We start from the raw sequence: 22,500 nt of genomic DNA on the forward strand, positions 1-22,500 counted from the left end.
CCTTTCTTTTCGAGGCCCAACCAGAGAAGGAGAGAAGATCCTTTAGAAGGTAGACAGTTCGGTGGTATGGAACAGATGTCACTGGCCCTCAGGTAGTCGGTCCTCTGTCGTCGGAACAGACGTTGTGGAATCTCTTCAGAATCGTCATTTCATTAAGTTTTTGAAGGCGTTCAATTCATCACTTCGGCAGGAACGTTATTGGATGCCGTTCATTGAATGCGTTACGGAGGTCTAAACATTTGACATTTGCCACACACTCAGGAGAGCGGAAATTGAAATGTCCTCGCAACTGAACAGAGATAAGAGCGAAACCGGTCTGAAATGAATAGTTGTTGCTGTTTGCTATTTTCTTATGAACCATTCTCGTGCTCCCGTGCCCGATTGTCGTGTCGTTGTCAGTAATGCATCGCTCCGGATGAGTGATCTCGACGCACCTTGCGAGGAGACCATTCCAGGTGATGGTAGTGCGTGTGGTTGTGATTGATGATACCGAATGGATTGGGCTGCTGGCTCTGGCCCCGTCCGATTGCTATCGATCTTCATCTAATTCCGCTTAAGCGCGCACACACCTTTGGCGACGCTGTCTCGTGAGGGATTCCCCTCGAAACGGGAAGGTTCACTGTCATCGATTGTCCGGCTGTATCTTGCGCGATGATGGACCACTGGACGACCACCAAGGGGGGGGGGGGGTGTTAATCAGTTGACCGTCGGTCTGGTGACAGTCGAGATAAACGATTGTGTCACAACAAACAATTGTACCCGGAGTAAACATGTAAACGCGATGACTGGAGGGTCGGGTGGCTACTACATTACCTATTGTCTGTGTATCATCCACGGGCGATCAGATTGCCTTCTGACTGCTACCGTGCGTCTGATATGGCTTTGAGGTGGGGGGAATTGGTCAGAAGATGATTTTCGATGCGGATAAGAAATTGTAAACCCATTGCTCACACATTTGGTTCCGATGGCGTCAATATGGTGGTCAGCGCGTTGCTGGATCAGATCGATTATGCGCTGCTACTTCCCTATTTACCGTTTAGGGGTGCTACTGCACCCTTCCCGCTGATACCGATAAATGATCAGTGATTGATACTTGATCGAGTGGATGAGCTCGCGAGAGAGATAAGGGTAGCCCCCCGGTTCCATCTCCATCATCACCTTGGATTTCATCATTCGCCTTCGTCTTTTATCATCCAGCTATCGGAATCGGTCGTAATGACGAATGCTGATGATCGAACGTGGCGAGCAGGAGCATGACATGAAAATAAATGGACGCGGCGGTTGCTCGGTGGCGTTTCGATTATCAAATCAATTATTAAACATCGAACAGCAGCGGGGGCCCTCTTCTCTGGCGTCATGCTCGGCGCTATCGCAGCCGGTGACTGCTGCTGCTGCTGCTGCTGCTGCTGCTGCTGCTACTGGCCACGACTGTTCGGAATCGTTTTCCGATGTAATCGTGCGTAAAATGTGCGAATAAGTTTCGGATAAATCTGTGGCTTCCGTGAGCACCGTTCCATGGGACAGTGCGAACGGTTGCGTTGTTGTAGCGCACCGCGATTACTATTGCTATCGTTATTATTGCTTAATCATTTATTTGTGGCGAAAGTAAGTGATACCCGTGGGTTGGCCCTCGGGGTGGGGAGGATGATGGGATGGGTTGCTGCCCATGTTAGCTGTTTTTGATTGCCCTAGAAGTAGATTTATGATTTATGCTTCTCGCTCGGATGGTAGTCGGCTGCTGTTTCCTCGCAAGGCAGGGTTTTTGGGAGGATGTAAATTCGCGCTGCGTCAGTTGTGGCTGCGTCTCGCAATACGCGAATGATGAGTGATCTAACATGCGCACGCATGACATGTTGCAGATAATGATGGCCGGGTTATTAGCGTCTTATTTGCGGCCACCGGAGCCGAAATTCTGGTTGTAAGTGTGTCCGAACAAACACACCCATGGACTAGCACCGGCTAAGATAAGATGAATGAGCTGCTTGGAGCGTGATGTACAACCGAAAGAACAGGCAGCTTGCCTTCTCAGCTCGAGCACCATGTTTTACAACCTGAGTAACGACCCTGGACTGGTGTTCCGAACGGCAAAAAACGGAAATTTATCGACGTAACACAACCGGACGGCGGGGGCACCTTCTGGTTTGAATTACAACGAACCGAGACGGACGCTCTCTCCGTGTTCGGATTTTGTGTTTTATTTCCTTCGACAATCCCGGTTGCGCCAGTTCGTGTTTTACGATGCTCCTCAGTGGTGCGCTCGGCAAGGAGTTGTCGGTCACCAATTTCTTCAAGAAACAAAGAGAGAGAGAGGAAGCCCTCACCCTTGAGAATAATCGCAACAGACATAAGTTGGGATGTGAAACTAGAAGGAGCAATTAACCTGCCTGTGGGTCTATTGGGGCAAGCATTGCGCTTAGAAAGGGGGAAACAAAGGGGAAAAGAGGAAAAGGGCAACGACAACCAGCGTCAGATTGGTTGGCACGCCATACATACACACTCATAAAAAGCAATAAACGATAAATCATAAAGCAATATCCAGCAAGTCAGTCGCACACGCACTTGACAAACCGTCCCGTCCGTCCGTCCGTCCATCCGTCCGTTCGTCCTGCGTACCAACAAGTAGCTCACCAGATGATCACCGATGATAACCCTTAGCAGCAGCAGCAGCAGCATGTGGCCAATGGAACGAAGCAGAAAGTTTAGCGTCTTCTGCTGCTGTTACTACTTGGCCTTCTCCTGCGGAAACAGCTTGTCCGTTTTTCGGGAAACTGTGTATGGGGGAAAAGTGTAGCAAGAAAAACCATAATGTTTATGTTGAGGGAGGAAAAGAGAGAGAGAGTGACCAATGAAGTCATCATATTTTGAGAGGGTGGACTTGCTGGGCCCGCAGGACACCCTCCAGAACTCCTCCACAGTTACAAACACAGACACACAAACACATATTTTCGTACAATTTTCCGTTTGCTCGAGGTGGAAAAGCCGAAGGAAAATTTCGAGCAAAAGAGTGAATTGGCGTAATAAATTTCCTTTTCCCCTCTCTGTCTTATGGAGCGTTAGTGATGGGGAAGAGGGAGAGGGGAATAAGTAAGAAAATCAAGACACAACAACGGCACAAGCCACCAACCTGCACTATCACCGCAACATGACACAAACACATTTATTAAGATATTTCCTTTCCGCCTTGCGATGGGGCGCTGCAGTGGCGCTCCCCTTGCGGTGGTCTGTCATGACGCCCACCGAACCCCCTAAAGCGAAGCCAGGACAATGGTCAGGAAGCCTTCAGTTCGACCGCTGGCGAATGGGTCCATTCTCGAGCTGGGCTCTGCGGAAGGACCGCAGATACCTGTATCTGGCAAGGAAATGCGGGAACTCTAAATCTATCGCTTCATGGGACGAACTTGCCGGCGGACGTTGGAGGAACAAAGGAACGGCGGCGGTGGCGGCGACGACAAAATGGACAACCAACGGTGTGCTGTCTGTTGGTCAGGCCACGATTCGTGCTGTATGACAATGGCAGGTTTCGAAGCAGAAACGGAAGAAGCAGACGGGAAGAAGCGACTCCTTTCCTTCGGTCTGCTCGGTCTATCACGACAAGGACACTAGCTAGCCAGGAAGGAAGCTAGTCACTCAAGTTGTCTGCAGGGTTTTTTTTACCTTTCGTGCGCCAGGGGACACCGGATATATTAGTCTGTCTGGCTGTCTGTCCACTAAAGCCGTCTTCTTGAAGGCCAAACCGAGTTGGATTGCATAACATTTGAATAGCTATCGCGCCGAAGAGGAGACGTCTATATCGTTGCTGTGGTGTCTCTGCACCTCGACCATAGGTTGGAGTAACAGAGGAGCAACGGGTTGGAAAAGCCAATTGCACCACTTATGTACACTACTACATTATGCTGCCATTCCGATCGATCGAAGCCAATTAATTATGGGAGGGTGGTCTCGATCTCTCTCTCCCTCTCTCTGTATAGTGACCAATGAGGCCATTTACGCTTTGCCAATGAGTGATGAGTGGATGGTGGCGATAAAAACAAACAAAAAATCAGCGAGAAAAGAGGTAAAAAAGGCACAAAAAGGATCTCATTTATAAAACACACGCGCACCGCTCGTTTAATCACGCATCGCGCGCCACACCGGGGGGCGTTCACCTGGAAAATAGTTTTGCGGAGCGCATTTTGCGGTTGCCTGCGTTGTTGCGCTGCGCGCTGCGTGAATGCTGTGGAAGCGGATCATACTCTAACCAACGAAAAATCAACCAACCAACAGCATATTACCCTCTCTTCCGTTTTTTATGGTTGCTCGAAAACCAACCACCACCCCCCTCGGTGCGTTGACAAATGATTTCAGTTGGAAAAGAGTCTCCGAATGAAATGCAAAAAAAGTGGATTCAGCAGAGTCAAATGAACAATGTGTTCCGCGTTTTTCACCGCGCCACGGGTGGTGGAGGTGGAAATTAAAATTAAAAAGTTGCAATAAAATTATGATTAAAATTTTATGCTCCAAATGGGCGGGGGACTCCGTGCACCACAACGGCGTCGAACGCGCGTGGATGCACTTACTCGCGCTCCCATTTTCCCGTTTCCGGTGTTAATGTTGATGAGTTGCTGCTTGCAATGCTTTGTGCTGCGGTTGCGGCTGTTGTGATGCTGGCTACTGGCTCGGTGGCACCCAAACCAACGGTCCTAGAGTGGTCTCTATTTTGGATACGGATTTTTGCTTCCGTTTATGCTTTACGCGCTTTTGTGCAAAAGTTATGCTGTGCGGTACCGAGGTACGCTGGATGGAGAGCGGATTAATATGGGGAGTTGATCATCACTGTTTTGGAACCCGGGATCAAAGGGATCAGTAAATGACGGCCTTTGCTATTTACATTTAAACACATACACCGGTCGGGGACGTTTGTCTTCGTCGAGCAGTCGAGTGGCCCCCGGGCGTTGATGGATAATCACTTTGCTTAAGAGAAGGGGGTGGCAAGTGGGCTCCTGATGTAAAATATTAATTACGTTTGTAGCACCCCCTGTAGCTCCTTCTTCTCTACCAGCCCCTACCTCGGGATGGAGTTTTGTCATTGGACTTAAATTTTAATGAGTTACGGACCAACCCCACATGCCCGTACTGGCCAGTGATCCTGGCTGCAAGGTGGCAAAAGGGAAGTGTCCTACGCCCCCTCCTGTCACACGGAGGGTGGAAGGCGATTCTGGAAAAACAATTTACGCTTCAATAAATCGAAAACAGGAGCAGCAGCAGTAGCAGTAGCGATGGCAGCGAAGGCAGGGCAACGGCCACAGCCTGACAACCAAACATGACGCATGACGGCTGAGATATGCGCACAGGCGCGCTCCGGCTTTTATGTGTTAATTGCCTCCAAATGTGACGCCATTTATTATGATCTTCTCTGGCCCGGCGTTGAGAGTTTAGAGAGGGTGAGGGCTGCAGTTTAAAAGGTGTGGCTGTGCTGTGTTCTATTTTAATTTTAATGCAGCGCACATTCTGAACATCAGAGAAGGACGAATTAAGGATTCGTGTATGCAATGAAAGTACGGCATTTTGAATTAAAATGTGCGCAAAGGCAGCACGAAGTTATGAGTTGTATAATTATTTTTAGAAAAACTTTTACTAAAATTTAGAAATAATGGTAGAGAGCATTTCTTGGTGGTCGCAATCCTTTTCCTAGCGACACTACATGCCTCTTCTACAACTGAAAGCAGAGGGATCCGCACTGACCGTCCTTCTTTTCCACTCTTGCAGACGTAGCGCCGCGCTTTGATTGACAGATTAACCGTTATGTTGTGCCACATGATGGTAGTTAGTCGGCTTTTTTTTTGGGCGCAGAAACATGATACTTTCACGCTCGACTTTGTGTGTGCGCTTGTGTGTCCGCAGGTCAGCGCAGGATGCACCAAAAAGGGATCCAGACAAGTGGTAGAAATTAGTGGCTTTATCCAATCAATTGATTTCTGATGAGATGTTTGGGCCTTGGACATAAAGGCCAAGGTACAGCGGTGTGATCCTTCCGTGATTAAGACGATTCTATCTTTCGACCTTAAAATTCCGTTACTTGCTGGTTGTTCCTTCGATTTTCGGAAACGATTGTGTCTCAAGATGTCACTCCCTTGTTCGTTTAACGAGATGACATGCTCGATGGGCAACGGACCAGCTAGAAGCTGGCGTCGGATTTGTAACGGTTTTGTGTCGAAAGTGGTGCCGCTTAAAACTTCTCCTTATACCTACCGGAGTAAGCTCGAGCAAATTGAAACCAAAACAGATGTCGCACGTCTTGCGATAGGAAGGGAGAAAGGATGCGACTTCGGTGGCGGCTCAGCACGCCCCGAAATCCGAATAAATACCGAGATAAAACCCCCTAATTTGCTCTCATCACTGTCGCCTCGTGGTAGTGGCCACCGCCTTTTCTCATCAAATTGCCCGATCAGCAGCAGTTCGTCTCCCGTGAACCTGAGGAATCCTTCAGAAAACTGGAGCACGAGGAAAAGGATATCGACTGAAAATGAAAAAAATATCCACGAAAAAAGGATGTAAAACTGGACGGCACAGGATCTGGCTAATCCCGGCACTCCCCGAGTGTCTCTCTCTGGTACCGTCTTCGATTGAGTTGTCAATCGACACGACGTCCTTCTATTGCTGTTGCTGTTCTGATGTTTCCGCAAATAATCAAGCAACGGTAGCGATCGAAAGCAACAGCAGCAATCATCATCAAGATCAGGAAGCTCTGCAGCCTGAGAGGATTAGAAATTGGCTTGACAAAGGGGCATTTGGGAAGGGTGAGCTGCTCTCTCTCTATCTCTCCATCTCCCTCTCTTGTTACTCTCTGTTTCTGGACAGTGAACGTGAATCTTCCTGGACATCTTTTCGCTTCCGTTTTCCTTGCTTCTGGTGTTTATGTTCCAACCGAAGGGATTTTTTCGCTCTTTCTCTCTCTCTCTAGAGCACGTTCGGTGTCCTGTCACTTTTCTTTGTCTTCTTCTGCTCTTCCTCTCCCTCCTCCCTTTTTTTCCTGACGACGTCAATCATCCCAGGTGTAAATGAGCCCCGTCCCTTTGGATCGGTGTGGCACCAGGATTGCCAAATTGAATTGTGTTTGCTGGCGACACCAAGAAAGGAAGATGAACCGATCATCAGTCAGTCGGTCTACCGATCCGCACTCACGCTAGCCTTTAATCTCCCTGGCCACCACCTCGGGGTCTGCGCTGATGGTGGTGTCGACCATGAAACCGCGCGAACAATTTGTAGCGGGACAAAGTAGATCATCCCTCGGTGCTCGCTGTTTCTCTCTCTTGTCCCTGTTTTTCCCCGGGTCCAGCTGATACTTTCCACGAGCCCTGATCTGTTCGCCCTTATTACTGGCGGATGCGTATATCGTATCCACCGGTTCCTGGCCTTTTTCTGTGCCCAGGGGATGGTGTGAATTTGATGATTGACACTTCGAGCTCGTAGAGAGACTGGAAGAGAGAAAGAGAGAAAGAGAGAGTAGAGTGCAAGTGAGCAAGAGGTGTTAGATGGTTGTAAAGGGGTTACTAACAGCGAGATTGGCCAACGGATTGCCCTTAATAAACCAAAACCAAATGAAAATGGAAGTGCGATTCCCGTGGTCTATATTTCCTCGCGACAAGATTTCAGTTTTAGCCGGACTACCGGATAACGAAAGACAATTCGTCTAAAGTCATGTCATGGAGCTTTAGATTCGTCTAAAAACAGGATGCTTCTGCCATCGCTGTCACTGTCGCTGTCTCTTACTCATATTATTCCAAATGTTCATTTGCATTGGCCGTATTCGATGCACGATGCAGCAGTAAGAAAGGTGAACCACCAATAGGCCGAGAACTGTTTAAAAAAATGAATATTCATGCTACCTGAGTTGTGTATGTGCCACCGGGCCACTGTATGTGCGAATAGAGACCTCTACTGTTGCCACTGCTCCTGTTTAGCGAGTCCTCTTTCGCTATTCGTTGTCCTTTGACTGCTCAAAGTGTCGGCGTGTAAAAGAAGGATTAAGCCGTCGTGGTCTTTTCTCGTAAATTGTGTGTCTAACCAGCCATCACCTATCACACCACCAACACCACCACACTCCTGCTGACACCTTCTACATTCTTCGCTTCATTGGCGATCGGGGGATTAGTTTGGTCTGCACTGGACTGGACGGCATGCCATGAATGGCATGACGGTTCGTTCTATCCCGCAAGGACTCACAACAAAAGGGCTCCGTTTCGTCTATTGCTGCGCTCTCTCTCTCTAGAGAGATCATGAGAGAGAGATAAGCGTTATGGTCCAAGGACCAAGGACAGGACAAAGACGTTTAACAAGGTGGAAAATTCAATTTGTAAGTGATTGAAATGGTCAATCTCGCCCTCTTGTGTCTTGTCTGTCGGCGAAAAGAATGGAAAGCGCTGGAAAGTGCAACTCATGGTGGTGTGAAAAGTGTCCCCGAAGTCGTTCTGCGAAATGCCACCACGATCAATATGCCACGGTCTCTTCATTACCTTCCGGTTAAAATGGAATCTCTTTTCTGTTTTTCTTTCCACTTTTTGGAAGTCGATCCTCCTCCATTTGCGCTCGGTGGTAAAGATGCTGTGAGAGGCTATCAGTCTATTATCGACTTAATACAAATCTCATCAAACGATTGAGGTCAAACGATGTGTGAACATCCGTAAATGACCACTCTTATCAGCTAAGCACGCATTGCCTTTTCGGGGGAGGTAATTGCCAAGCGTACATCAATACGCATTACGCAGCTACCGCCGAGCTCTAATGTGGGAAATATGTTTCAATCCCGTCGCGCCTCTTACCAAGCATTATGTTCGTTCGTTCCCCTCCATTTTCTCCGCACGGGCTCGCTTACAATTCAATTCAAACCACGTTTTCCAGGCCAAAGAAATGGGGGAAAACGCCCCCGAGGGTGTACTGAATGCCGACTTCGGGGGGCGGAAAAAGAGGGTGTTTATGCTGGGTTGAGCCACTAACCCTCCGCTCCCGGGGGGTGGTATTGCTCAACTTTGATTAAATTACCATCGCTTGGAGTGTTTTTAAATATGTTTTCCCTCTTTTCCCTTCCCGTTCGCTTCTTGGTGTTTGGGCCATCGGATTGGCCTCCGAGGACACGGGGTGTTTGTTGATTAAGTCGGCCTTGCGTTGTCCTGGGAAGTCGTCGAATCAGTCGTGTGAGACACTGGTGCTAATCGAAATTAGCATATTCGTTGGTTCCCATCGACATCAACATTGAGCTTCCTGCACATCGCTGCCTCATCCGGTAATCGTTCCCAAATGTTTTTCCTTTATTTTTTTGACTTTCGAGCGTCAGATTGGAAGTGAACGTGGCCTGACAGTTTGCTGCCACAATCGATCGGTAATTGACGCCATTGGTTGGTTGTCGTATGAATGTTTAATGTAGAAGCCACAAGGCGCCACCCGGTCCTCTCAAGTGGTTGGAAAAGAATATCCTTTGGGATGCCACTCCTCGGTCACGCCACAGGACAAACCACAGGAATGAGAAAAGCGTTTGCCGGGAAGAGCATCGGGATGAAAATGAATAATTATCGATTCGATGGCGGAAGCAGGGCGATTGACGATTGACAGCTAAGATTGACAGGTCCGGGATAGAGAGGCTCTCGTCCTGGGAAGTTGGATACAATGAAGCAATCGTTACCGTATCCCTGAACCGTCGTCCCGTATGCAAATTCATCAAATTGGATCAAGGGATAGGTTGCGTTCGCGCGTCCCTTTTTTCGAACGGTCGCCACACTGTGTAACGGATGGTACTTCCCACACTCTGGACCAAGGAACGAACACGCGGCTAACGAAGGCGATGACCATTGACATGGACGCTGGAGATGAGGTGCCCAGATTTGCCGGACAACTATTAATTGCTGGCAATTATTCTGTACGCCAAATGGACATGGAGTTCCTCCGGTGACGATACACATGATCTACTGTGGATTCTGGGTGGGCATTCGTCACGTAACCCCAGCTGTGACACAACTTGTCGTGGTGCCAGACTTGCAACGGAACGAACGACCGGCAGGGTGATAAATTTTCCATTGGTTCCAGCCACGAACCTGACGGGATCACTAATCTCAGAATTCGGGGGCACTTTTCACTCTCCAGATGTTCTTCCCGTTCTGTTTATAGCGATCTCTTTAATAACTTTATAATGAAGCGTGAGATTTGGTCGCGCAGGCATTCGACTGCAAATCAATTTTCCACCGAAAATCAAAAAGAAAAAGCTAACCGTTCGTTACTACTTCCGCTTCCACCGAGGTGCTTGACTTATCAACTCAACTGCGTCAAGTCTCACAACACAAGTCTTCCGTGCATCTTTCTTCCTTCCTTCCGTCGGTGTTGGTGCACTCTTGTCATTATCTAGGCCAAGTGAAGTGGCTTCCTAAATAAACATACTCTTGACGCTTCTCTGCCAAGTGTGCCAAGCACACGAACACGGAACAGAAAGCGGGAAAGGATCAGACAAGAAGAGGCGACCGACTGCAACGAGTGTTTAGATAGGATAGGAGAGAGGGGTAGATACGTTGCACCCTTTTTGTACCACGCATCACTGCACCGCCGATGACGACGATGGGTTTTCGAGGAGTGTCTCTACTCGATTGCATTGAAGATGCGACCCCGAACTCTCCCTGAGGAGTGTTGCCGCCATGCCTCGATGACTACCGCAAATGGTTACGCATCGGTTGTCGCATTAAAAAAAAGAAAGAGGGACCAACAGCGCTCGCTACAATTGGATTAGCATTTAATTCGTTTAACAAACAAATTGTGTTACGCCGTATTTGCCGTAAGAAGGATCCTCAAGATGGATCGATCTGTACAAGATGTCACTTTGTGTGATCTCAGCACTTGAGCGAACTCGTGGTGCGCAGTACAGACGGCTAGACACCGGTGGTGACGATGATCACTGGCGACAGATCGCCAGACCATAAACAGCAATAAATGTGTCCAACGGCAACGCAACCTCTTCGCTTTCGTCACGGCTATTCCCGGTTCGGTTTGGCTTGGCCGGTGGAACGGAAGCTCCCGAAGGCGAAGACAAAAATTGAAAACTGCGCCCGACCGTGCATAATGAGTCACAATCGACGTTTGGGGCCGTCCGCAACTGTTCTACGTCTTCTTCTTTTTCTTCTTCAGAACAATGTCTTTGGCCGATTGGCGGCCGCTGTGTCCGCCTTGCGTCTGCGAGATCGTTAAAAACGGGACCAAATGGGCGCTGCGGCAGCTTGGCAGATGATAGCTCACGTTCACGCACTAACCATCCAACCCACTACTGTTGGCTGCGTGTGTGTCTGATTGAGTTCCAGCAAAAGGTCAATGGGACATGGTATGCCCCTCTCCGCGTGCTTCTTATTGTTACAATATCACGTACGAAGATCATCTTTCTTGTGCTCGACTCGACTCGACGTCTTGTTGTTCGGCGGTCCGAGACTCCCGGTTTGTTGTGTGTATCTTTGGCATCTTCAAATCATAATCGGGCGGGAATCGACAACGCAGGGAAGGTCGTAGGACGAGCAAGGTGAAATGGGTGGAAGATAATCATTCCCAGTGAGCACCGCATGCCCGTACGTACGTGCCAAAATGCTGATTGCCGGTCCGGAGATAAAACGTCGATTTGTTGCGTTTCTGTTCCAGATTTTCTCTGTGTGCAGTGGAAGTTTCTAGTTCCCGGGGTAGTTTCTTCTCTTTCTTCGCCTTTTCGGACATGCTTTGGCAGGTCAAAAGGGTCGCTTGTGCTGCTGCTGTTGCTGCCGTCGGTCAATGGTTTGTTGGTCAATTGTTCAGGGAAATTGGATAATTCCAGGTTGACCACTGTTCCAACTTTTGAGGTCCCAAGGTGACAAGAAGGTGTGAAGCGATTGTAACTGTAAGACGTCCTGTGCTCTCCTGCTCGACTTTTCCTTGTAAGGACATTCCTAATGCCCATCCTGAACCGAGAGCCGCCTGTGATCCGTAATCAGTGAGCCGGATTGCTTGTTGTCTGGAACCACCTTCATCCGGGCCTCGGATCCATTGCTTCACACTCCGGGATTATCCTTCTCAGTTCGTTCTCGGAGCACATCAGCGGTCCGGGGTGACGAGTTGTGTCAATCGTTCGCAGGATCCGTCCGATGCTACAAAGGAGAAGGCTCTCCGGAACGTGATGGTCTGAATGCGAATGCGCGAAGAATGCCCACCGGGGTCTCCTTCCTTTCCTTTGGAATCCGTCGTCCCATGGATCTCCTTTTGTGTCGCTCGCACGCACGCACGCACGCACAGGGTCCGCATGTTGTAATCCCATTTTCCATCGAAAATTAAAATTTAATTTGCTTTCCAGCCAGACAGCCAGGCGGTCAGAAAGGGAACGGTGTGGTGGACAAAGGAACTATGGGGATGCCTTGGGCCTGCGTCTGCGTCTGATGGTCCGATAGGCCGAGGACGTCTTGTCGGTGTACGTGTCAATCGAAGGCCAAAGATGATTTCCTTTTTTTCCATTGGTCACCTCGTCGAAGCCACCGTCAAGGCGTCTCATCAAAAGACATGTCCGATCGGAGAGAGAGATAGCAGCAGAGCGCATGTGTGCGTCCGGACAGGGATGAACCGGATTCGAGCATCGTGATTGGACAATCGGTGTGACACACCGCGTTCAAGGATATAGGGTGCTCCGGTGCTTCCTTTTCCTTTTGCTAGACGAACGACACGCCAGTGCCAGTGGAAAAGTATTTGCTGTTGCGTCGTTTCCGTTAGATGTCATATAGAAAATGGGGAAAAGGGAAAGCAGATAGGGAACGTGTTGGAGAGGGAACGTAGAGAAGGAGAGACTTCGAAAGGACCTGCGCGACACGGACGAACGGCGAAGGGACGAGCGAGCGAACCATCGATGAGTTGATTCACTTCGATGGCTAGCGGTTTCGTACAGATACTTTGGTCCTCCATATAGGAGTCAGGCATCCATCTTTTCGAGACTCAGAAACGGTACTGCGAGGGATTTGGAGACGTTTTCCTGAGGGTCCTGGTCCAAGTTATGCTTGAGGATTTGTTTAAATCTGCAGCTCTGTCATTTGTTTTTTTTTCGATTGTTGTGAATCTTTCACAGGATGCTTTTAAAAGGGGCTTCCCTTCGAAAGGGAAAATGTGAAAGTTAATTTTCCGCAACTCGCATCGAATTTTCCTCTTATTTCCCATCTCGCTCTGGCGTACGAAAGGGCAAGCGAGAAAGCACGAACGCGAATCTAGCAAATCTGCTCGAATGTGTGTCTTGGCTAAACGGGATTAGTTCCTGGATCGGCCACCAGAGGTGTAATCAAGTTCCTGCCACCAGAGTGAACAAAATTTAAATATTTTCCTTATGCTCTTCCTTTCGTTCTAGGTCATTGGCTTTGAAATGCACCGCTGGTTGGATGCAACGCTAGATCCAACGAACTGGATGAAGAACATCCGCTGCACCTCGAACCTGGCCGAAGTGAACTTGCAGCACTTCCTAAACGATGGTCATGTGAGTCGGAAGGGCGGTCCGAGATGAAGGATTGTCCGGATGCGTTGCAGATCGTTTACAGCACTAACACTCCCCCCTCGACCGTTCTCTTTTTTTCTTCTCCTTTTTTCCCTCGATCGGTGATGCAGCTGTGGTACGAAGTGATATGTGACATCAGCCCCGGCCGGGAGCTACTGTTACGCCCGAAGGTTCCTCTGCATCCGCGCGACGGTCAGGACGAGCGCAGCGACCGCGGCTCCGGTAAGTCCGTTCTTTGCCCTTCTTATCGTGCAAAAGATCATAATTTTTTGGCACCAGATGTTGCCAGATTGAAAGGATTAACAAGGCGCATGGGCGAGTGACGTGCTCGGTACGTCATAATCACTTCGCCGCTCCGGAGTGTGACCCTCGTATGCAAATACGCGGCAGTTTGGAATAATAATAAACTCGGCACTTCATTTTTCACGCCTCACGCCTCATGATGCGAACCAATGAACCCTGCACCTAGGCAATCGGATCTCGGATAGAGAGCGGATTAGGCCCGGTTGTCGGGAAAGAAGATCGGCAACCCCAACACCGGTTGGCCGTGGCGCGTTTTTGTGGGGTCATTAAAAGAAAAACGGCACAATGGCTAACCGATTCCACACGTCCGGCGCGTGCGCACGGGCTGGTCTCGTGGTTGATGCAGTTTTGCACAATTCATTCAAATCTTTCCCAAACAACCGACTCTTCAACCATTTCCATTCGCCATTCGACCCGTTGTCGGCAAACAAACAAGCGGCGCTTTTGTTGGAGAAGATGAAAAGGGTGCGCGTAATTTTAATCCCCGCGATTAGATGATTATCGCGTGTCAATGTTGCCACTCGCGTGGTGCGCTCGTCGCAAGAAGCGATCAAAAACGAGTTATGTGTGCGTTGGATCAACTGTTGAGAAAGGCTGTTGTGCACCAGGAAGTTCCGTTATTAAAAGGAGGTGCAATGCATGTACAGAAATTATTCTTAAATTATCTGATTTGTTTTATTTGAAATCAGGGTTTGTTTTTTTTTCATTTTTTTTAGTTTAATTTGTGCTTTACTCGGGTCGCTTATGCAAATCAGGCTGGAGGTATTTTTTTCTGGATATTTTTTTTAAATCCCCATCGCCAGTATGTCCCTCGATTACGGGGTAATAGATCTGCCTACCGCTTTTTTTTGTTGTTGGTGTCGGATTGACTTTTCTGGGTAGCGTGACGAGGGTCTAACGGTGGTGTTCATTTTCGGTGCCGCTTCTTCTGGGTCTCGTAGACGCAAATTGAAAAAAAAGAGTGTTAGTTCGCTCGTGCCACGGTGACGGTTTTTTTTGTTGTTTTGCTATCATGTTAGACCCAGATGAAAGTTATGTTTAGCATGCTTCGCGCATAAATCGTACCCTGATAATTTTTATGTTTGTTTTTTTTTTATCTCGAATTCGCTTTCCACCGATAGCTGGGTAACGATTGGGAGTTGCTGATGAAGCTGTTCGAATCGAATTGACTGGGTGTGACAGTTGAGCGCACCGACGAGCATAAATGTTCACGTGAAACAAATTGATTGGGAGTGTGTTGTTTGACGTTTTTTGCATTCGCGGGTGCGTGTTTGAAAGTTTGATGCGTGAGAATGTCTTCTCTAGCGTTTGGGTTCCAGATTCCTATCATGATTTTTTAATTCATGATAAAAACAGTTTTAAAATTGAAGAATCACTTTATGTTTGCATTAGGTAAATTTGATTGAAAACATTTGGATTATCGTTTGAGCAAATATTCGTCTGCATTCCTACTTCTAACTTAAAATGACTCTAGTGTTACCTCTGCCACTGAGAATTGCATATTGACTGTACTGAAAACCGCAGTAAAGATTGTATTATTTGATTTTTAACATGTGCTCACTATTGGCTGTGAGTCTGATCTTTCATTGGATTATAAAGAAATTTGTTATTCCTATTGGACGTTAGAGACTAAACGTTGTTCAAGAATGGCTTCTGCCTTTGAAATCGAACATAAAATTATCGATTTGAACATAGGGATAGCATGATTGGCCAGCGAATAATGCAGGCACAGTCTTTTCTATCGCAATATGACTTCATCAGTCGCAACAGCTGCTGGCGTTTCGGTCGCAATGGGCTCGGTCCAACCCATCGCTATCATCGCTCACGTTATCTTCATCACCTCTCGTTCCTACCATTTATCACGCACCGAGAGGATCGATATCCTTTTTCGAACGGCCGTAAAGGACGAAAAGCCTATTAATCATCGATCCCACATCAATCGGCGCACTGGCACTGGCAGCAAAAGATACGCGACGAGCGCGTGCGACCATGCGGGATCAGAAAGGGTTACCGCATCATCATCACCATCACCATCGCCATCCCGAGAACCATTCAGTGCCGGTCGACCGTCGAAGGTGTTCCCGAGGACATCCCCTCGATCAGGACCTCGACCTTGAACCATCATCGGCCCCTTCCACGGCATCCATTTTGTGTTAATTGATTTTGCCACATTCGGTCAACACCTTCCTTCCTTCCTTCCTTCGCTCCATCCGACGGACGGAAGCTGACAGTTTATTAGTTGACGTAAAGGATTAATGTCACTGGCAGAGGGGGGGGGGAGCAACCGGAATCCGGGTGCTATCCCCGTTGCACAATGTGCATCCCCTCGGCGCGGGCGCGCGCACACACCCCCGAAATGATACCCAGTGGTACGCTCTCTAATCCTCCGCTGCTGCTGTTGCTGCCACCATTGCCTCCATGTGCGTATTGTGTATCGATTGCGCACTTCTAATGTGCTCTCGGTCTGCGCCTCTATTGCGTGTCCGAAGGTGCATAGGGGTGGATTATGATTGGCACTTTCTGGCCTTCGCTGGCAAAACTGCCCTGGTCGTACTGGTCCGGTGGCCTACCAATTGTTCCGAAAGGAGACCGCAGTGCACCGTCGCCGACAATCTATTTGTCTTTCGATTTCGATTACGCACAGAGAAAGAGAGAGAGCGAGGGAGAGAGGGAGAGCAAAGCGAGAACATGTGTTGAACATGATTTGGCGGATGATGGTGGTGGTCCTGGCCCTGGATACTCCTTCTCCGCTTCACCGCTCGATGCGTTGCGACACGAAAATCCCAATTTCACACAATGTTACCGGAGGTCCCCAGGGGTTGTTCGATGCGCGTGCCAAGTCACAGTCACTGTCAAGGGTGTGACATGCTCGCCGCTTTTGGGTTGCATCTTTCCGTTTTCGGATTTCGTTGTTGTTGTTGTTTGTTCGTCCGGTTCTCTGCAGCACACGGGCTGGCGGGGTGTAAATTGATAAATTATGTCATCGAAAACGATTCCAAAGCGAAGAAGAGGATGTGGCAGTGAGGCAGAGGATCAAGGGAGATGAAAAGGGACCAGGACAGGATGGGCGCGTGCATCATCCTGTGCGTGCGATAGAGGATCCATAACGGATCATTAACAACATGATTTTTAACGCCAGGATGTCGGTTCGTTTGGGTGGGTTCCCCGCAATTTCATCCCCTAATTGTTGGCCACGCGCGAGAGAGATGGTGCGATCGATAGTTTGGTGAAAGTTTGATTTAGATGTTTTCTCCTCTGCACTCGGTTCTGGAGGGATTGAATTATGAAAGTGTATTGTCCTTTTTGGAGTGTTCCGTTGTCGACTGACCAGTTCAGGGAGCTGCTAATGCTATCACATCGTGCCCATCGCAGGCCCATTCGTTGTGACCAGAAGCTGGAGCGCGAGAACATGGCATCCAATGTGGTCTTGACTTTCATCGCAAGATCTGATCAGCGATTGCGCGATTGCGCGATTGCGCGATTGTGTGTTGGCTGCCTGTCTGGCGCTGATTACGACGCAACACAGTATTGCTAATGACCACCGCACAGTGAGAGAGAGTGAGGAGACCCCTATGTCAGCGAGAAAGTCCTCCTAAAACGGTAGCTCCGTCCACATACACTCCGTGATGGCGGTCACGAGCTAACGCGCAATCGACATCGACACAGAGAGAGAGAGTCACTATCAGTGCAGTCGCATCTCAGGGCGCGCGCGCGCGCGCGCGATTTCCATGATTTCCGTGGCGCGATTCGAGTCATAAATTATAATTTTTCCAATTCCCTCTGTCACCGCCACGAATTCTGACGATGACCGTTAATGGCAGAAAACTCGGAACTAATCTGCCCAGGGTGGTAACCGCAGGACACATTCTCGGACACATTGCCTATTGACATGTGATCCCGACGGGGCCAAAGGTTAAGAGCTGTTGGTGTGTTGTGTGTCTCTTTCGTTGCGGGGAAGATGATGCATACGAGGGTGCGACAATGACGTCCCCGGTGATGATGATGATGATGGTCGTGTGATGGGTGTCCCAGATATTGAAATCAAACTGGGAACACCCGCATCTGTTGCGAGTAAGCGACACAAAGGACAGCGAAACTCCAAGAGAGAGAGGTAATTCCGCCGCGAAATGGTAATCCAGAGAATCTGTTTTGCACTCTCTGCTGGTGTGGATGAAGTGTAAAGCTGTTCAATGGTTATATTTTACTAAATTTGTCCAATTCCCATCGAAATGTACGCTCCTCAGGCTCAAGCTCTGGTCTTAAGGCATTCGTTACGCTCTGCCGAGCAAGATCCTTCCTGCTGGCGTCCAAATTACTTACTGTTTCTCCTCCAACAACGTAGCCAACAGTGATCTCAACTGTAAAATGCGCGACGCATATTTTGATCGTCTTATTATGTCGTACCATATGGCGCCGCCCCGGACCGCTACGATCGCAACGACCTTTTCACAGGATCGCGCTCCCTCCATTCGAGCAGCGAGCAGAATACCGTGTGCCGGTTCAAGGGGCCCCGCTTGAGCAATTTCTTTTCCCATATTCTTACCGCGCCGTTACGGCCGCTAGTAAAAAAAACGGTGAAAAAAAGAAGTTTCTCAAATCAGCTCGCGCCACAATTTCCTCCAAAACGGCAAATAATGGGCAGTGCAACGCAGTGCGCTATCATTGAAGAAAGTCTTTTCTCTGCCATTGAGGCGGTGACCTGCAGTGAAGATCGCAGCGCAAGATATGCCGTGAACACAGAGCGAGCCAGTAAATTGTGCGCTGATAGTGGTCCCGAGGTCCCATTTCTCCCACGACCAACCACACCATCCGGCATCAGGGAGGCGAAGAAGGCGACACAAGAAAAAAAAAACGGGAACGAAAGAAGGGCTTTGCGCGGAATTGGTGACTTACCGTTTTTGGGGTGCTGTTGGTTTTTTTTTACGGGGCTCTTACGCCAGGTCGGTTGGACGCCGCAGTAGCGATCACGTCGTATCTCTTTCTCACGATCACAGAACACACCGTTTTGGGTGTAGTGCTGCTGCTCATGCTGCTGTCCAGCGTTGCAGCAGTTGTTGTTCTCTTCGTATTTTACTTTTGTTAATTTTATATCCCTCTTCTTCGATGAGGTCCATTATAGGATGGATATATGGAACGTAAGGAGGTAAGGAGACCAGCAACAAACAGGGGTAGTAGGTCGCTAGGATGCTCAACATGAACATCGATCGATCGAGACGAAACCATCGAGATGATTACGCATCTCGTACCCGTATTGGCATAACATAACAAACACCCTGAAGGACAATGGAGAGTTGTTCCAATGGAAGTCCAAGCAGATCGTTACGCAAATTCACATGTCCACTTTCTGTGACTTCGCAACCAACCAACGAGAGTCCTGTAAGCGACACAGCACGGCACACAGTTCCCCATTAAACGCACAAGCGTTGTCACGTGGCAGTGATTGGTTATCTGTGGCCAGTTCGCCTCGATACCACTTCCCCTCCATTAAACAAAAGGCTGCTGCTTATTACGATTCATTTGCCTGGGAAAGCGCACCGCACTGTGGCTTGTGCCTTGCCTCGTGCCTGGACTCTCTGGATGCAGAAAAGAGAAATCCCTAAAGTCACGGGGGCCACAGATCACAGATTCGAGTAACGAGTACGGCGTAGAGATGGATGTGTGCTGATGGTGGCCCCCCGGAGACCTGGAAAGGACCTTTTCCATCCCGGGTCACGCACACCCGACGGCACACGTTCGCCAGTGCTCGCCTCAACCCGAGGGTTTCGACGACCGTTGAACCGACGATCGTTGTATGACGATCGTCCATAATCCTGCGGGTGCGTTGGGGGAGAAGGACTCGGGAAATCAGGAAGTGAATCAGCGGTTGAAGCAACGCACTCGTCCCCCCCCCCCCCCGTCCAGCCAGGTACTTCCGGCTTACGACGACGTTAGACGTGGAAGAGGACGTCGTACTTGACAGCACGCGCCACCACCTGATTGGAGTCGCGGAGGTTAATTCAACCTCGATGGCGGCACTTCCTGTTACGGGAAGCTTGCGCCCTGACCTTATCTGTCATCATTTGATTTATTCCAACTGCTCGACCGGCCGGCCCGACCGAGGGTGCGTTTACCTTATCTAATTGAGTCGCCTCGAGAGGAGAGAGCAGAGAACAATGAGACCAACCGACCACACGCCAATCGCGTTGACTCCGTGATGCATATCCTGATTCATCCTGTTGGCAAATGGTCCTGGCTTGTGGTTTTTGTGTCGGCCTGGGGAATGGCTGTGGGGAATTGAAAGGATTCCGTGCGGTGGTTTGTACAGGTAAGGGGCCGATCTCTCCGGCCAACTGGTGTCTTTCGATGGAGTCGACCGTGTTGTGCCACAGGGAGGGAGAAGGGGTGCATACGGAATACACACCTGTCGGAATCTCTGAGCCGTTGCAAGGACGCAGTAAACGAGGGCTAAAAAGTCGTTACAAAGTCAGCCTCGAGGAGTTGATGTCGGCATTTTCACAATTTTTATTATTTTGAAATTATGTCTGCCTTTTTTATAGTTGAGGTCTTGTTTTGATATTAATTCTAACGTCATTTTAAAGACATGGCTTTCCAATCGACACAATGTTCGAGAGCCATTCCTTGTCTAGAACAAGTGGCAGACACCTCGCCGATCCTTTATTTAATTCAGACTTGCGGAACAATTCATCAAAGAAGCACCATATGGTGTCGCAGGATCGTAGGATCGCGCAAGTCGCACTAACCCTCACCGTCTGACGATGTCGTCACGGAGCGGGGCACATCGAAAGCGAGTACGCGCTAGAGCGCACCTCGTGAGAAAATTCATTTCCCAGTAAGTCACACTCGGTTGCAGAGGCTTGATCGAGCTCACCTTCAGAAGTCAGAAGAAACTGAAGAAAAACGGTAGGGGAAGAATTTGTGACCATCTGACGCATTCGCTGGCACCGTTTGGGACGCTCAGGGTGTGCATGCAATGGTTAAGATCGAGTAGGAGAGTCCTTTAAGCTGTGACGTACTGCGACCTGGGAAGCACAAGAATGGGGATGCCACTGGCTGTGGGGGTGTGCAATATGGTAAGATGTTCGGGGCAGGAATTCAGTTCAGGAGATTGTGAGCGCGACAGCCAGTCTGCCTTCATGGATGAGTTGCGTGAGAAAATAGCAATCGCTGTGGCTGCTGCTCCTGTTTCTCTGCGGATCGATGCAGATCCTGTCATCTGTTCTTTTCCTTTTGTGAAGCGATGGCACGACTCTTTATGTAGAACTTCTTCCTCGGTGGTGTCGCGATCGAACTAAGCGACAATCTATATGATACATAGATTGTAATTTACGAATCCTCACTCTCAATCCATTTGTCCAATGAATCGAAGCCGCTTTTCGTTCCCCAGTTCTAAAGATAATTGAACTCACCGCGACCCACCAGAATGCCACCGTTGAAATGGTAATTATCTTTGATGATTGTCATCGAAGCATCGAGCGCAACCGCTAACGGTCCACGCGGTGGTCACAAGATGGTCGCTTGGTCAAGGGGAGGACCGTTAGCGTTTCAAATCAAGCTACGGTAAGGTTAGAGAGTCAGCAGTCTCGGGCGGTAGTGATTGTGAGCACCGAGTTATGGTGTTACGCTTCCCAGGTGGCGGTCTGTGTATGTGGACTCCATTATCCTTTATCGTACATTTGCATGTGTGCTTCTATCCTTTTTAAACGAGAGCGAGCAAGAGAGAGCGAGCTGTGAGGTGAGAGCGTCAGGTTGACCCCATGCGATGAGGTCCTTTTACCCTCTGTCATCTCCCTCTAGCCCTTTATCCAAGCCACGCTCGACCAATACGGTACTGGTGGTGATGGTGGGGAGCGTGGCAGCTCAGCCGTGCCGTGCCGTGTCGTGCCGTGTGCTGCAGGAAGTAGTCGTTGTCATCCCTGCGTGACTTATGTGCCCCACGCCGGTGTGCGGCGCTACGATTGACTGCGTCGCTCGCCGTGCTATATGCTCGCGCTGCGTTTGAGGGTGGAAAGGAGAGATACGATGGGATGTCAGGATGTCTACCGGTGGCCGGAAGACACGACGGTGACGACGGTGACGACGAGCAGGTCGCGGTGGTTTGATGCGACGCTGGTTCCGGACAGTACGGTCAATCGGTCCTTGAGTGAAGACGTGTTCGGATGCTCCTGAAGAGAGCAGCAGCAGCAGCAGCAATCGAAGAAGATACAACAGGAACTGGTGCATCCTCTACTAGATCTTCGTGAAGATCCTTACCGTGTGTTGAGGGTCTCCAGTGTGTATTCGTGTGCGCCGGCACAGTGTGTCTAGTGATCGAGTGTTGCGTCAATCGATCGAAGTGAGTTCCAAATACCCAAATTCGCCCCCAGCCCCCCAAAAACCGTATTTCGTCATTCACTTGTGGAGCTCCATTTTGGAGGACCTCGACACATATAAGACAAGAGATTACACCAGGCAGCAGCAGCAGCAGCAGCTACAGGCCACGGCCTTTGCGCGACCACCTTAAAAAAAAAAAAAACAATTAGTACAACAAAATCGATCCGACGTCCGTCTTTTGAAGCAAGAGCAGCGAGCGCGAAAGATGATGCCACTGCCGCCGCCGCCGCCGCCGCCGCCGCTGAATGTCGAATGCATTCCACAGTGTGGCCATTCCAAGGTCTCTACGCGCCGGTCCACTCCGGGCACCAAAAACTCCCTCGTCCGGA

General features: G+C 49.4%; 1 protein-coding gene across 1 annotated transcript in view; it reads left to right on the forward strand.

Moving 5' to 3' along the window:
- Positions 1–22,500, forward strand: part of LOC126576380 (transcription factor hamlet-like) — a 101,347-nt gene that overhangs the window by 59,343 nt on the left and 19,504 nt on the right. The window contains exons 4-5 of the mRNA XM_050237636.1: positions 13,355–13,480; positions 13,609–13,720. Coding sequence (XP_050093593.1) covers positions 13,355–13,480; positions 13,609–13,720 — 238 coding nt within the window. The remainder of the gene's footprint in view (positions 1–13,354; positions 13,481–13,608; positions 13,721–22,500) is intronic.

Source organism: Anopheles aquasalis, chromosome 2, assembly GCF_943734665.1.
Source record: "Anopheles aquasalis chromosome 2, idAnoAquaMG_Q_19, whole genome shotgun sequence".
Taxonomy (NCBI): Eukaryota; Metazoa; Arthropoda; class Insecta; order Diptera; family Culicidae; genus Anopheles; species Anopheles aquasalis.